Source organism: Petromyzon marinus, chromosome 68 (genome assembly GCF_048934315.1).
Source record: "Petromyzon marinus isolate PM22_M1 ecotype Great Lakes invasive population chromosome 68, UKy_Petmar_22M1.pri1.0, whole genome shotgun sequence".
NCBI lineage: Eukaryota > Metazoa > Chordata > Hyperoartia > Petromyzontiformes > Petromyzontidae > Petromyzon > Petromyzon marinus.
In genome coordinates, this window is record NC_133734.1 from 3,715,452 (window position 1) to 3,732,153 (window position 16,702).

A 16,702-nucleotide genomic window follows, 5' to 3' on the forward strand; every position below is an offset into this window, starting at 1 on the left:
GCATGGGTTGAGAGGTATGCTTGATTTACATCGCCTGCGCATCGACTGTCCCCTCATCTGAGCGAGTAGTTGTGCACAATTGGCATTGCCAGATCTAGCCCTCCTCGAATCGATATCCGGACACTCCACGGAAGATGTTGGGGGACACTTTCTCCACGAAACGGAATATGAACGAGGTGTCCGGTTTGATGGCTGGTGGCAGTGCGACATCTTGGACCTATGCAACGTCATCGTGAACCGGACGGCGAGGGAGATAATATCTCGTAACCACCGCGGCACCCATTTATCACAGCTCAATGCAAGAAACTGAAGTTGTTACCTCTGGCACCTGCAGGCTACAGGCTGATGTAACATTCGCGAGGATTTTGGAATACATATGTGATGAATAAGAATAGGTTTTTATTCCCTTCCGGCAATAAAACAGTTATAGATGTAACTTTCTCAACGCGAGCTGTCCATGCTCTGCCTTTGTGCTGTTCGCCTTTTTGGCGATGTCCTCTCGTCTACTAACACAGGTGGTGCAGAGACAACGCCGTCTGGTTTAGGCCAATTCGTTTCAAAGACAATGCATGCATTATTTACTACTATAATGAGCCAAGAATGTCTGTGTGTCCCACGCATGACTTCACTCCACGTCGGCCAGCCCCCCTCATTAATAATCATGAACAGGCGATGTCCTCCACATGGACCCCCCCCCCTCATTAATAATCATGAGCGGATGACGTCACTCCACATGGGGGGGTGGGGCAAGGCGCCTCCTCCCCTCTCCTCCGCTTGAACTTACAACCCTCACTACAAAGGCAGAACCCTCGCGTCATGCGATCTCCGTAACGCTGTTGAGACATAGAAGTAAAAAGGATGTCATGATGAACAAGGGATTATAACCTTTAAATTAAATAAGTCTGTGTCACCACAGCCTTACAAATTGCACACGAATTGATGCAATTAATATCACATCGTGGTGTTGCTTGCAAGTATCAGATTTACTGAAATACACCCGTCCTCGGACGGGCAAAAGGCTAGTTATTATTATTTGTATAAGAGCATCCTTGTGTGCATGTTCTGCCACAATCATGATGTGTGGTTCACACAGACTTTGATGCCTTGCAATAGGTGTGTCTTTGGTATTTTATTATTGCCCGACAAAGGTAAAAACCACACCTGTTCTTATTTTTCATACTTTGATACTGGTAAAACAAACGTCCCATATGTAAAATACGTGATACTCTTCGTTAAAGCTTATCAGGAAAACATTTGCCTTGCTTAATATGACACAGGATGCGATAAAAAAAAGATTAAAATGTTGCACGCAAACAATCACCATCTTCTAGAGAGCATCTCGCGACATTTAAAGCATGCAACATTAACACATCACGTGAAGCGTTCGTGTTTTATCCATCACGATCAGGTTATCGCTCTCAAACAAAACACAGTTAGGCTCTCGATTATCCGCGCGTGTGCGGTTTGTCCGATTTGTGAATGAACCAGCGCACACAGATTTTGACATAAATTAAGATGTAAATATTATGGATGAGGGTTTTTTTGGGATTAAAAAAAATGTCGAATTACAGGCAGACCTCGCTTAGCACCGCTACTCGCAAAGATGTTTGTTCGTTACAGGAGAAGTGAGCGCGAGCCGAGATCGGCACTAACAGGGTGTCACTATACCGTTGTGAGTGTGGTAATAAGCACGTTCCCAACGACATTATTTATTTAGTGTGCGGCTTCAGTAGACCTCGCTAAGCGCTGCTACTCGACGCATTCATTCGTCGTTCCCATGAGATGGGAGCGCTAATTAAAATCGGCGCTAATTGGGGGGGGGGGGAGGTTGCTATAAACTAAACTATAAACTATTTATTTTACCAAGTAAGGCACCGCCGAGCTTTTTCAGAAGCGATCTGCCATGACGAACGCTAGCAGCTCAACGAAGTGGCTTATCATCACGTGGAAATTTACAGTCGCCAAATAGTCTTAGAAACGCATGTTTATAAATGTGAAGGGAAAACCCAGAGGATCCGGAGAAAAATCCACGCGACTACCATGGGGAGAGAGACACGCAAACTCCAAATATACAGCAGGTTTCAGGGTCACGGGATCGAACCCACGACCTCCTGGATACCAGGTGATGGAATTAACATCTCCCTAGCCACCGTGGCATCCATTGTGCACGTGGGGGGTAGCGTTCCAACTAGGCGTAATTTCTCCCGTACAAGCAATTTGTATATGAGCGCTTCGATGTGGGCAATTGGTAATAGCGCGAATAATACAGTTAATAAACTTTAATCTCATGAATAAGATTTTTTTAATATTCTTAGCTCTTTCGGTAAAGTCACGTCGAAGATTTTTTTTTATTAACCTCTCACTAAATATACAGCAACAGATTTCATCGTCAGGATCGCGATCGAACGCGGGCCTCCTGTATTCCAGGCAAGGCAGTTAACATCTCCTCATGTGGCAGTGAGGCAACACGGCAACTGCAGACTGCACACAAGCCGCACGGCACCGATTTATACAACTTCGGAGGTTTGGAGTTGTCATATTGAATGTTTGTTTCCGGTAGACCTTGATAACTGCTTTTCGTGTTCGTAAGAAGTTCAACATACACACGTACATGTGTAATGGGTTCGAATTTAGGCGCACAACTTCTTGGGAGGCAACACTATTTATTACTGAACAAAACAGTTAACTCTTACATTACGCATAGGGTAGTGACCACCGTCCTACTCTAGCTAACACACACACTTCTCTAGCACTGACTCTCAGATACTCTAGCATGACCCAGCCGGGTGGGCTACTGGCGGGTCCGCTGACTGGAGGCTTGACTCTTCTTGGCATCTTCACGATGCATCTTCATTCTTCATACGAGCAGCCTCGAACCTCGTGAGGAGGCTGCTTATATGGGCCCTGGCGTGCCCGGGCCCCACCCCGGTCACGCCTCCCTTCGAAAACCCTCTCGACGCCCCCCAGCTATCCACGTGCCCCCCCAAGGTGCCCCCCGGTCCCCACTGCGATCCGGTCACGTGTCCAGCCGGGGTCACAGAGAGTGCCACGGCCTCACACCACCCCCGTGGCCTCCCGAGTCCAGAACCGGCCCTGACGTCATTCCCGCCTCCAGCCGGGATGACCTCATGTGTGTGTGTAGTGATGCTCCCCCGCATAGTGACGTCACACGTGTGCGTGTGTACACAGTAGTGACGCTACAAGTCACTACACATGGATCATGGCAAATAAATTCTAAGTTGTCACGTGGGCAGATATTTCCCATTGTTTCTTGTTTTCAGCAAACAGAAATGTTGCAAAGCAACCAGGTGTTTTTTTTTTTGTGGACAATGACAGTTTGCTCTTTTTGTTTGTGTTGTTATTGGTCTTCTCCCTGCTCTAATTGTTTATAAGTTATCTCGTTGTGGTTGTTACACTGCTCCGTTGTCATGGACACTTCTGACTCAGACACTGCTTCTTCTGGCCCTTGTTCTCCACTGGCTTCAGCTGGAGAGAGGAGTAGAATGAAGGGAGAGTGATGACGTTCGTCACGGTCATCTTCACATACACGCGCATTTTATTTAAGCCAGGTTGGGGCCTATTGTAACAAAACTACTCCTTTTTGCAAAATAGATCTGTACGTAAAGTCGGTTCTCCTAGAACGTGGTTGTAGTTGCCGCGTTCCTGAAGATCACCGCGTTATGGAAAAATCGCGTTATAATAAATAATATGGGGGTAAAGCACAGTCCGCGATAACACACGAGATGCGTAACACAAGTTGAACAAAGACTGAGGCACATGTAGGGTGGCATCTACAAGCATCCAGCAGCATTCCAATGCCTTGTGTGATGATGCTACACGGAGGCAGCCGTACAACTGCTCTTTCCTACTAATTGAAATGTTTCGTGGTATTCATAAACAATTGGATACAGTATAAGTTCCATTAGTTTAATAATGGGTAGTGATAGGGTAGATATTCAATGAAATTAAAGAATCAAAGGAAGTGCAGAGCGTACGTACAGCGATCCGATACAGGTAGCAATAGAAAACGGATGACAGTGCAATACAGTACTGAGAGAAAACGAATTAGTAATCGGGTAGTAGGGGAGGTACAACTATCACCGGCTGTGGGATTTTATCTTGATTTTGGGGAGAAATTGTTCAGTTTCCGGCATGCGAAAAATCCGGGTCACCTAACCCTTCCGTAATCTGGGGACTGCCTGTACAAGCATACTAGGATGGCCATAACTGAAATTTATCAGCCATTTTGTCAACTCTACACTTGTGCCTATAATGTTTAACATTTAAATGTAAAATATTATTACTCCCCAAATCCAGCTATGACAACTGTGCACAGTGAAACAGCTTTACAAGTTGAGCCTCTTACCTTCACTTTGTCGGCGTTTCCACCGATAAGCGAGAGATGCAACTCCAACTAAAATTATAGAAGCTAGAACTCCAGCCGTAACAGCAACAATGACAAAAACAACGTCTATGAAAAAGACAAAATGCAATAATTCTTAGTGTGAGCATCGGCAGCATGAAGCCAAACTCAAGAGGCATTGTAGGGAAAAACGAGGGATTAATTCCCAGTTCGTAACACGTCAACCCAAACATGACACGGGAAGTATATTTTTAAATGTAAAATATGATTCACATTTTCTGATGTTAAATTCTAACTTTTAGGGAAAATTTCAAAAATGATAACTTAAGGTAGTGTACAACACTGTACTCATCCATGTACAGTACTGTGAATAACTCAGCATGAAAAACACAATCACAATTTTAATTGGTAAATGATTCTGGGTTCTCACCTGATTTCTCCTGGCAGGTGTTGCCATTTTCCGGTCGGTAAAATCCAGCATTGCGGATGCACTTCCTATTTTGGGTCGCTTTGCAATCTTGCTCGATGACCTCATCTGCCAGGAACAAAAACGGGCATTAGTTCGGGGACACAAGTGTGAAGGAGGTGGTTGAGTTACATCAGATACTCTGCAGTCAGAATTTCATGATTGAGTGGGGCAAAATAACTTTCACCTCTCGGTACTGGAACTCACGTTGGCCGCAGGCTGTGCAGGTTAAGCACCGGGGTTCTTGGTTGTCCCCATCCGTGTACTTGCCATCGCTGCAGGACAGGCAGAGGGCGTACCCACCATCTGTTGAGCAATCTTCAAACTTGAAGGTTCCTAGGAGATTGAGGGGGGGTAGCGTAAAGTGAGATTCAAGGGTAAAGGTAGAAGGGGATGAGCGCATTGAGATTCCTGAAAGTTGGATAAACTAAACTCCTAAACTCTTTAAAATTGTACAATGTAAGCACCACTCAGCTATACACAGTTGATCATCGATTATCCAGCACACAAATATCCAGCTTCCAACATCCAGTGGTCCTGGTTCGATCTGGCAAAAACGGTCCAAAAGCTGCATGTATATAGATTTTTCATGACTAATAACGCCAGTAAAAAAAAAACAATATACAGTGTGATCTGGCAAACTGTGTAATTCGGCATTCGCATCAGTCCGTCGACCGTCAAACGCAAGTTGTTGAACCAAGAGCGTAGTACTACATACATCACCTCTTGCAGTCCTCGTTGTAAGTATGGTACAGTAAATACAGTAACTTTTTACAGTAGAATGTTTATGCAATTTCATATAGTAAAAAAGTTTAATACACGAAGAAAACATACAAAACACCTGAAAGCAATGTTATGCAAAAATGTGCAAAACTAGTCTATTCTAAAGAATGGTGTCATCTGGCGTTTTTGAAAATCCGGTGCCCCCCCCGAAGCTGCCAGATAATTGATAACCTGGCCACATGATGGCCTAACGAAGTGGCTTATGTAGAAATGTATAAAGCAGCCAAATACTAGAAACGCGTGACGTCGATTCAAAATGTGGAGGGGAAAAACCGAAGGACCCGGAGAAAAATCCATGCGACCACGGGGAGAGAGACATGGCAACTCGTAATATACAGCAGGCGTCAGGGTCGCGATCAAACCCACACCCTTCTGTATACCAGGCGAGATAGCTAACATCTCCTAGCCACCACGAGGCCCCAATAGAATAAGAAACTCACCGGCATCACAGAGTAGACAGCACAAACCGGAACTCGCTCTGTATTGTCCTTGGGGACAATCAGCCTTCGTGCCTGAACACAACTGTGTACACACACAACAAGATTCATGAAATGTAGGTGAAATTCATCTTTGTCAGTCAAAGAACAACACCGCAGTAAATTTTCCTCCACAACACAAATAAGCAGTCACTGGTAGTCCACGGTGTCGGCACCGACGTTGGTTTCACCCACTCAACTAGCTCCACCCACACGGTGAGTGGTCTCCCTCTTTCTGGCATTGTCTCTGCACACGAGTAAGATTTTTTTCTGTTGTAGGTCTGTTGTAGATGCAGAGCAACAACTACAAATTCACATTCAGGTGGTCAAGCCAGACAACCGCGTCGGGAGCAGCGGAGTAAGTGGTATCATTGCCGGGATGTCTCCGTATTTTTGGATTGGGGCATTGCGTCGTGGTATATGGTGTCTGTTCTGGATGACCACAGAGCGTTGGAGCGAGGTACTGAACCTTGTGGCAATCTATTTATGAGGCACCGGGGTAAGCTGCCTTTGCCGCACATATAGCAGACTGTGTCGTAGGCCGATGGTAGTGAAACCAAACTCGTGACTTCCCCCACCAGGATTCCCCTTCACGCTGTGTTTACAAGGGACAAACATCCCCTACCTCATGCAAGCCTCTTAACAAGCTGTTACTGAGTAGCGAGTTACAGCAGCATCAGGGGTGGAATGGCCACCGCCCATACAAAGACATACACAGAGATACATACAAATACACAGATACACACGGAGATACACACGGATACAGCGAGGTACATACAGAGATGCACAGATACAGAGAGATACACACGGAGATACATACCCAAATACATGTACACATACAGAGATATATACATAAATACAACAACAACCGCCATTCGCCACTAAGTGATGGTGACGTCACCACGACGCTTGTGCCAGGCTATGTGCACCCTGAGGCCACGTGAAGTGTCGAACGCCCGCTGGCAGGAGGTCACGGGGCAGACCCAGGTGCCACGGGTCGACTGACTGACATGACTGGCTGATGCACCACCTGTGCCCCCTACTGTGCCAACCTGCTGTGCTTTAGCCACCCGGCGCTCCGCTCGTTGTTCTGAGCGTCGTTCCTCCGACCTCCATTGTTGTTGGAGGGCGACTACCTCCAACTGCCCAGTAGCGTCCTTCACGAGCCTCCTCCACAGAGGCCGATCTTGACACCGCTGGTACCAGTCATCGGCAAGTCCACTCAGCTCCACGTCCTCCTGTACCACATCACTCCATCTCTTCTCTAGCCCGTGCCACGCCCGCTTAGCCCCCTCGATCTGGCCGAACAAAAGCTGTTTCAACATGCGGTGGCTGGGCATGCGGGCTACATGACCCAGCCATCGCAGCCTTCCCCGCCGGAGGAGCTCACCGATGGGACCTTGCCCAGATCTTTCAAGGATTTGTGAGCTCCTCACACAATCCAGTCTGGTTAAACCCAGGATGGATCGTAGGCAGGCCAGCCTAAATGTTTCTAACCGGCGAAGATGTCCCATTAAGGGGGTCCACGTTTCGCAAGCGTAGAGAAGGGAGGGAATGACCGTGGCCGAGAAGACCTGAAGCTTAGTGCGGAGCGACAGACCAGGTAGCTTCCACACAGCGTTACGCAACCGATGAAAAGGTATTGCCGCTCGACTGATTCGGAGTGAAACCTCTGCTGTTAAACTGGAGCCAGTCATAAGCGCACTGCCCAGGTATGGGAAACTCTCCACTCTCTCCACAACTGCCCCATCACCAATTGGGAGTTGTGGGGATGGAGTGTCCGATGGTACAAAATACCCAGGCAGGTGCTTAGTTTTGGTGGGGCTGATGGTAAGGCCCCACCTCTTGGTGGCACGCTCCAGTCTCAGCAGCAGCGTCTCCAACTCCTCCGAATGTGCAGCTATTACCAAATCATCAGCATACATAACGTGGTTGAGCAATAGGGAGCCATCCCTTGATCGCACCCAGGCATCGATCAGCCTCCCATTATATCTGTACCATATGGAGATTCCCCCGGTACAGCTATTGAAGGCTTCACGAACTACGTGGTCAAAATAGATGTTAAATAATGTGGGAGCCAGAGGACATCCCTGTCGCACCCCAAGGTGTACAGGGAATGGCTCTGACTCCCGGCCACGTAGTTTTACCCGGGCCCACTCACCATCATGAAGGTCCTTAATGATCGTGAGCAGAGGGTCAGGTACTCCAAAAGCACGAAGAACAACCCAGAGCCCAGGCCTACTGATGGTATCATAGGCCTTGACCAGGTCAATAAAGCAGAGATGTAGGTCTTGTTGGAATTCCTTACACCTCTGCTGTAGCAGACGGACAGAAAATATGGCATCTGTGCAGGACCGCCCTTTCCTGAAACCGCATTGTGGCTCCGCAAGCCTCTCCTCAGCGTGCCTGGCAAGGCGATGTTGAATAATCCTTGCCAGGACCTTTCCCGGCACACTGAGGAGTGAGATACCCCTGTAGTTGGTACAGTCTGTGCGGTCCCCCTTCTTAAAAAGGGGGACCACCAGGGCATCCTTCCAATCCTGAGGAACCGTCCAGTGGTCCAGACTGTTGTTATGATGTCATATAGGGCAGTCTGTGCACAAACGCCGCCCTCCTTCAGCATTTTGCTTGGGAGATCATCCTGCCCGCTGCCTTTCCTGGTCTCAGACATACATACAGATACACACAGATCTAGAGATACAGAGATACACACACACATACAGATGCACCCATAGAAAAAATACAAAGATCTCCCATGTAAAGACTCCAACAGACTGCAGGGGAAAGTGCTGTTAGTGAATAGCCGTGCCTATTAAGGCCGCCACTTGTGGCACACACAAAGGGGGTAAGTGGCCAGCACCACGCCCGCCCGGCCGCCAATGCATGAAGTGTACTGTGCACTTTTCAATACCGATTGAAACTCGTTTTTTTTAGAACTGACGCTTGTTGTTGTGGTTGTAGTTTGTTGTCCTTCCCCCTCATACCTCTGATTTAGCACAGTTGGCTACGCACGGTTCAACGTACACCCACTCACCCATTCACTCACTCATTCACCCACCCACTCATTCACCCACCCACTCATTCACTCACCCACCCACCCACGCACTCACCCACCCACTTATTCATCTACCCACCCACTGACCCACACATATCTGACTAGCCACGTACATAACGTTCTCACCCCGTGAGCCCTACCGGCCCATCTTTGAACAAAGAGCTTTATAGCTCTTTGGATTCATCCACCTCGCAGTCTACACGCTGATCCTGAAGATTCCATCACTGCGTTCGTTCCCCCCCTTCCTCAGCAGGGGAGTGACTCATCACGAGCCTCGGAACTCCACTCCACAGGGAGCGGGAGGAGGAGTGGACAGGAGACGTTCGCACACGGTGAGTGAGCGTCAGTAGCTACGGTGTGGTGCATAGTAGTGTATAGTGCATTGTAGTGTATAGTGCATAGTAGTGTATAGTAGATTATGTATGTTGAACTTCTTTGGCACCGTACATAGCCAAAAGTGCTAATCGGAGGTGTGCGGCTCAGTGAGTGTACGGCTGGGTGAGTGTGAGAGGTGGCTGAGTGAGTGGGTGGCTGAGTGAATGAGTGTGTGAGTGTGCGGGTGAGTGTGAGGGGTGGCTGAGTGAGTGGGTGGCTGAGTGAATGAGTGTGTGGGTGAGTTGAGTGGGTGAGTGTATAAATATTCTTAACTCTCTGAGCTATGAGCCATTCTCTCTACAGGAAAATAACCCATACTGATGCCTACCTAAAACCTATTCCTACCACCATCCCAGGAGAATTGCCTCATCAATACCCTACACCATAGAGCGCAATGTATCTCCGACCATGAACAAAATAACCAGTGAACTCAAACACGTACAACGAGCTCTCAAATCGAATGGATATTCTGACTACACAATCCACAAAGCCATCACCCCAACCGTGAGGAAGGAGCCATCTGAGGATCCAATCAAAACCATCACCCTGCCATACATAGCAGGGGTTACCAAAAATATTTCCAAAACCATGAACAAACAAGATCCAGGTCCAACTGAACACAGTCCATAAAATTCGTGATCTGATCCCATCTGTGAAGGACAGGATTCCTGACATGCAATATCCCGGCGTCTACAAACTAAGCTGTATCTGTGGCAGCAGTTACATTGGGGAAACTAAGGGACATGTCCCGGACCGTGTTCGTGAACATAAGGCAGATCTGAAACAGTAGGACCAATATACTTCTGCCGTGGCTGATCATTATTTTAATGCGGCTGGCTCACACGAAATTGATTTCTCTAAGACGATGGTACTTTGCAAGCCTACTGGCTATCAACAAAGATTCATTCACGAAGCCAACCATATATACAGACACAATTTCAACCGAGATTACGGTTATAGATTCAGCAATCATTGGAAAGATGTCATCAACCACTCTGGGTCATGACTTGACTTGTGTTTTCTTGTCAATCAACCTCCACCGCCAGCAGTGTGGTGTGTGGAGCGGGGTGCGGTGATTTCTTGGCGGCCCTTTGCTGCATTGGCATTCTTGAATTGAAGCTTTCGTGACTGCAGGAATCCATACTCTTTAGTTCTTTCGGTAAAGTCACGTAGGTAGAAATAAAATCAATCACGACGTTTCGAACGCAACACAAGCGCTCGTCTTCAGGTGAAAATCGCGACAGCTGCGATGTCTGCTGCGAGCATCACGATGTCCGCTGCCTTGTGAAGAGAAGCTATCACCAGCAAGAGTTTACATAAGTTTTGAGAACAAAGGCAGCCGAAGTAGTGTTAATGGGGTATTATAGTGTAAAGGTAATAAATAGCGTGGCATGTTAAAGGAAATGAGCCCAGATTAGCATGTTGGATTATAGTGCGACGTTAATGAGCTTCCGTAGCGCATAAGAGCCCAGCATAAGAACGGCTCGGGGGAGAGAAAGAGAGCATATGTATTTTAATGAGAGAAGCATGTAAAATTTCGATTTAAAGCTTTCGTGACTGCAAGGATTCATCTTCTTTGGTTCTTTCGGTAAAGTCACGTAGAATGAGAATAAAATAATAAATTGATAAAATAAAATAACACAATAATATTCTCACGACGTTTCGGCCACAACACGACCGCTTGTGTTGTGGCCGAAACGTCGTGAGAATATTATTGTGTTATTTTATTTTATCAATTTATTATTTTATTCTCATTCTACGTGGTGACTTTACCGAAAGAACCAAAGAAGAAGCATGTAAAAGTTAATGAAAAAAAATTGCAAGTTAATGTCAGTCTATGTGTAATAAAGAATCGCATGTTAAAGTTAAAGAGAAAAGCATGTCAAAGTCAATGAGCGAAGTTAATGAGAATATCATGCTAAAGTCAATGAGAGATGAGCAAGTCGGTGAAGTCATGCCGGTGGTTGCATGTCCATGTGTGACAAAAGCAGCCGTGTTAGCGATCCAAGGGATGGCCGTGCTAAGGCGGGAGGGTGCGGAGCTTGGTGCTGCGGTGCTGCGAGGCCGGCATGACTGCATCGACTTGCTCATCTCTCATTGACGTTTTACGCTTGCGAAACGTGGACCCCACTAATGGAACATCTTCGCCGGTTAGAAACATTTAGGCTGGCCTGCCTACGATCCATCCTGGGTTTAACCAGGCTGGATTGTGTGAGGAGCTCACAAAACCTCGAAAGATCTGGGCAAGGTCCCATCGGTGAGCTCCTCCGGCAGGCAAGGCCGCGTTGGATGGGTCATGTAGCCCGCATGCCCAGCCACCGCATGCCTAAACAGCTTTTGTTCGGCCGGATCGAGGGGGCTAAACGGGCGCGGCACGGGCTAGAGAAGAGATGGAGTGATGTGGTACAGGAGGACGTGGAGCTGAGTGGACTTGCCGATGACCGGTACCAGCGGTGTCAAGATCGGCCTCTATGGAGGAGGCTCGTGAAGGATGCTACTACTGGGCAGTTGGAGGCAATCGCCCTCCAACAACAATTGAGGGTGGAGGAGCGACGCTCACAACAACGAGGGGAGCGTCGGGTGGCTAAAACACAGCAAGTTGGCACAGTAGGGGGCACAGGTGGTGCAGCAGCCAGTCATCTCAGTCAGTCGACCCGTGGCACCTGGGTCTGCCCCGTGACCTCCTGCCAGCGGGCGTTCGACACTTCACGTGGCCTCAAGGTGCACATGGCCTGGCACAAGCGCCGTGGTGACGTCACCGCCACTTAGTGGCGAATGGCGGTTGTTGTTGTGTGCGTGCGTGGTGTGCACGTACGTACGTGTGTACGTGTGTGGTGTGTATCTGTGTGGGGAGCGGTGGTGCGTCGGTTAGCGCTACGCTGCGCTACGAACCCGGCAGAGGCCCGAAGTTCGATTCCCGCTCACGGCCACCAACATCGGCGATCGCGATTATCTGAACCGGTACCTGGGGCCTCCCCTTAGGTCGACTCGGCCTCAAATCTGTACCTGGTGCCATGGCGTGGAGTAAACATCGCTAGCACTGGGGGAGACAAAGGCGGCCGGGCGTGGTGCTGGCCACCCACCCCCTCTGTGTGTGCCACAGTGCTGGTAGCCTTCATAGACGCTGCTGTTTACTCACCACTCACGGCACTTGCCCCAACCGTCTGTTCAGGCTACACGGGGGATCTTTGTCTTTGTTGGGGGCAGTTGCCGTCTGCCGGTCATCTCAGTCGGTCAACCCATGGCACCTGCTGGGTCTGTCTCGTGACCTCCTCCTGCACCTAGCCTGGCACAGCAGCAGTCAACCCATGGGCACCTGCTGGGTCTGTCACGTGACCTCCTCCTGCACATAGCCTGTCACAGCAGCAGTCAATCCATGGCACCTGCTGGGTATGTCACGTGACCTCCTACATCTAGCCTGGCACAGCAGCAGTCAACCCATGGGCACCTGCAGGGTCTGTCCTGTGACCTGCATGGTAAACATCGCCACTGGGGAGACAAAGGCGGCTGGGCGTGGTGCTGGCCACCCACCCCCTCGTGTGCCATTCTGGCGCTGCTACTCGCTAACAGCACTTGCCTCAACCATCTGTTAAAGGCTATACGGGGGATCTTTGTGTGCTCCATATAAACCCGCACAGATAACGCTTTTAAGGCTCGCTGACTTTTGCCCACCACCTCCCCAAAGATAAGGCATTTTCAAGGGCACCTCCGATTTGCCCGGCTTGGCTACGTACGGTGCGAAAGAGATGCGACGTACATACACCACACTAACCTATCAAAGTAATTATACTGGTAGGAACGAAGTTGTAAACTGAGTGTACCAGCCTGCAATAGATTAATGCGTCCGTCCGTCCGTCCCCTTTCAATACTTTAACGAAGTGAAATCTCGTGCTGTTGGGTGTAAAATCAGCAATAGACAGCGCAGAGACTTGTCCTACCAGCCCACCCTGCAGGGACCTGTTATAGGTCGCTGAGGAAAATCCTGAACAGCAATGCATGGAGACAAGCCATAGACTGCCCCGTTACTTCTGCAGCAGCACGGGCTGAGTAAACTGCAGATCAGCGTGCATGGGGACAAGCCAAAGACTGCCCAGTCACTTCTGCAGCAGCACGGGCTGAGTAAACTCCAGATCAGCGTGCATGGAGACAAGCCAGAGACCGCACAGGCCATGCAGCAGCATGGGCTGAGGAACCACAACATCAAAAAACGGTGCGCCAGAGGCAAGTCCGTCACGCTGCTGTAGCAAGAGCAAGAAGAAACAACCCGGACTGGAACAGCAGCTTTAACTTACCAACCGGAGTTCGGATTATAATTTAATTATCAGTCCGTGGCAATATTAGGCTCTGTGTTAGCTGCTTGCGAAGGATGCGGTGCTAAAAACGTGGAAAGGTGAATCCAAGGGAAATGTGCAACAGTGATGGGAAAAGTCAAACTTTGCCTTGTGCAGATCCCCTGCCGCCTGAACCACTGAAATCCTTGGTATCTGCGCATACAGTGAGGGAAACAAGTATTTGATCCCCTGCTGATATTGTACGTTTGCCCACTGACAAAGAAATGATCAGTCTATAATATTAATGGTAGGTTTATTTGAACAGTGAGAGACAGAATAACAACAAAAAAATCCAGAAAAAAACGCATGTCAAAAATGTTATAAATTGATTTGCATTTTAATGAGGGAAATAAGTATTTGACCCCCTCTCAATCAGAAAGATCTCTGGCTCCCAGGTGTCTTTTATACAGGAAACGAGCTGAGATTAGGAGCACTCCCTTTAAGAGTGTGCTCCTAATCTCAGCTCGTTACATGTATAAAAGACACCTGTCCACAGAAGCAATCAATCAATCAGATTCCAATCTCTCCACCATGGCCAAGACCAAAGAGCTCTCCAAGGATGTCAGGGACAAGATTGTAGACCTACACAAGGCTGGAATGGGCTACAAGACCATTGTCAAGCAGCTTGGTGAGAAGGTGACAACAGTTGGTACGATTATTCGCAAATGGAAGAAACACAAAAGAACTGTCAATCTCCCTCGGCCTGGGGCTCCATGCAAGATCTCACCTCGTGGAGTTGCAATGATCATGAGAACGGTGAGAAATCGGCCCAAAACGACACGGGAGGATCTTGTCAATGATCTTAAGGCAGCTGGGACCATAGTCACCAAGAAAACAATTGGTAACACACTACGCCGTGAAGGACTGAAATCATGCAGCGCCCACAAGGTTCCCCTGCTCAAGAAAGCACATATACATGCCCGTCTGAAGTTTGTCAATGAACATCTGAATGATTCAGAGGACAACTGGGTGAAAGTGTTGTGGTCAGATGAGACCAAAATGGAGCTCTTTGGCATCAACTCAACTTGCCGTGTTTGGAGGAGGAATCCTGCCTATGACCCCAAGAACACCATCCCCACCGTCAAACATGGAGATGGAAACATTATGATTTGGGGGTTGTTTTTCTGCTAAGGGGACAGGACAACTTCACCGCATCAAAGGGACGATGGACGGGGCCATGTACCGTGTAATCTTGGGTGAGAACCTCCTTCCCTCAGCCAGGGCATTGAAAATGGGTCGAGGATGGGTATTCCAGCATGACAATGATCCAACACACACGGCCAAAGCAACAAAGGAGTGGCTCAAGAACAAGCACATTAAGGTCCTGGAGTGGCCTAGCCAGTCTCCAGACCTTAATCCCATAGAAAATCTGTGGAGGGAGCTGAAGGTTCGAGTTGTCAAACGTCAGCCTCGAAACCTTAATGACTTGGAGATCTGCAAAGAGGAGTGGGACAAAATCCCTCGTGAGATGTGTGCAAACCTGGTGGCCAACTACAAAAAACCTCTGACCTCTGTGATTGCCAACAAGGGTTTTGCCACCAAGTACTAAGTCATGTTTTGCAGAGGGGTCAAATACTTATTTCCCTCATTAAAATGCAAATCAATTTCTAACATTTTTGACATGCGTTTTTCTGGATTTTTTGGTTATTCTGTCTCTCAGTTCAAATAAACCTACCATTAAAATTATAGACTGATACTTTCTTTGTCAGTGGGCAAACGTACAAAATCAAAAGGGGATCAAATACTTTTTACCCTCACTGTAGAGACTCAAGACACACAGAAACTTACACACAAAGATGCTTACTCTGACACACAGAGAGACTCACACACACAGACTCACTCACATACACACACACTTAGATTCACTAACACAGAGACTTACTCTAACACACAGAGGCTGACACAGATCCTCACCCTCATACACAGAGAGACACACTCACAGAAACTCACGCTCACACACAGAGACTTACACACACAGATACTCACACAGAGACTCACTCTGACAGAGACTCACGCACAGACTCACTCACACACAGAGACGTACTCTCCCACAGAAATTCACACAGAGACTCATACACAGAGACTCACACACAGAGACGCACTCGCACACAGAGACTCACACCCAAACCCAGCTGCAAACGATGATCCATAGACTCATCACACAGAGACCCACAGACACACCAAAGACCCACAGACTCACACAGAGACACACAGAACCCACAGACTGACACAGAGACTCACAGACCCACCACAGATACCCACAGACTCACACTGACACATAAAGACCTGGATACTCACACATAGAGACACACAGAGACCCATAGACTCACACACATGAGACTCACTCACAAGAGGACTCACCCCGAACGCCACGAGTAGAAGTGCGACGATCCAATGCAGCACTTGGGTCATCGTCGTCAATTCCTTTAGAGTTGCGAGGCCATCAACCTCGACTTCATCATCGGTGGATGGCGGTGAATGGGTCGACCACCGCCCAAGCGAAAGGAAATGTACCTGCGTAGACGTGGCTCATGTAGTTCCCCTTGAGCAACGTGACCTCCCCAATACCACACCCATCATGACCACTGCGATTCGGGGTGACGCAGCGCCATCTGGTGGGCTGAGTCATGGCCCTAACAGCTTTTCATTTCCCCTTCAGAATCATCAGAATGTTTATCGTGTCGATGGCTGGAGGATAAATCCGATGAGCTGTGAAGCTCTTTTTACAAAAATAAAATCACGGATGGTCCAGTGGAGTGCGCGGCGCTCAGAACGTTACGACAACAACACCACGATAGGAGTTCAACAGGATATTAGAGATAAACAAATGACGTAAACAAATACGACTACACG

The 16,702-nt window shown here is 48.2% G+C and overlaps 1 protein-coding gene across 1 annotated transcript; it reads right to left on the reverse strand.

Moving 5' to 3' along the window:
• Nucleotides 1-379: 379 nt before the first annotated feature.
• LOC116956951 (tumor necrosis factor receptor superfamily member 23-like) lies at nt 380-16,446 on the reverse strand. Its single transcript, XM_076054779.1, has 6 exons — nt 16,211-16,446; nt 6,053-6,134; nt 5,037-5,165; nt 4,794-4,898; nt 4,367-4,471; nt 380-3,486 (listed from the first exon to the last, which is right to left on the reverse strand). Exons 1-6 carry the CDS (start codon nt 16,259-16,261, stop codon nt 3,359-3,361), a joined length of 600 nt encoding a protein of 199 aa, XP_075910894.1. The 5' UTR covers nt 16,262-16,446; the 3' UTR covers nt 380-3,358.
• Between the last annotated feature and the right edge of the window lie 256 nt (nt 16,447-16,702).

Coding starts and splice junctions, on each gene's coding strand:
- LOC116956951 (XM_076054779.1), bottom strand. CDS start 16,261: ATGACCCAAGTGCTGCATTGGATCGTCGCACTTCTACTCGTGGCGTTC. Junction 5,166..6,052: donor CTGTCTACTCTGTGATGCCG/GTGAGTTTCTTA, acceptor TCAATCTCCTAG/GAACCTTCAAGTTTGAAGAT. Junction 4,899..5,036: donor CTGCACAGCCTGCGGCCAAC/GTGAGTTCCAGT, acceptor TGTTCCTGGCAG/ATGAGGTCATCGAGCAAGAT.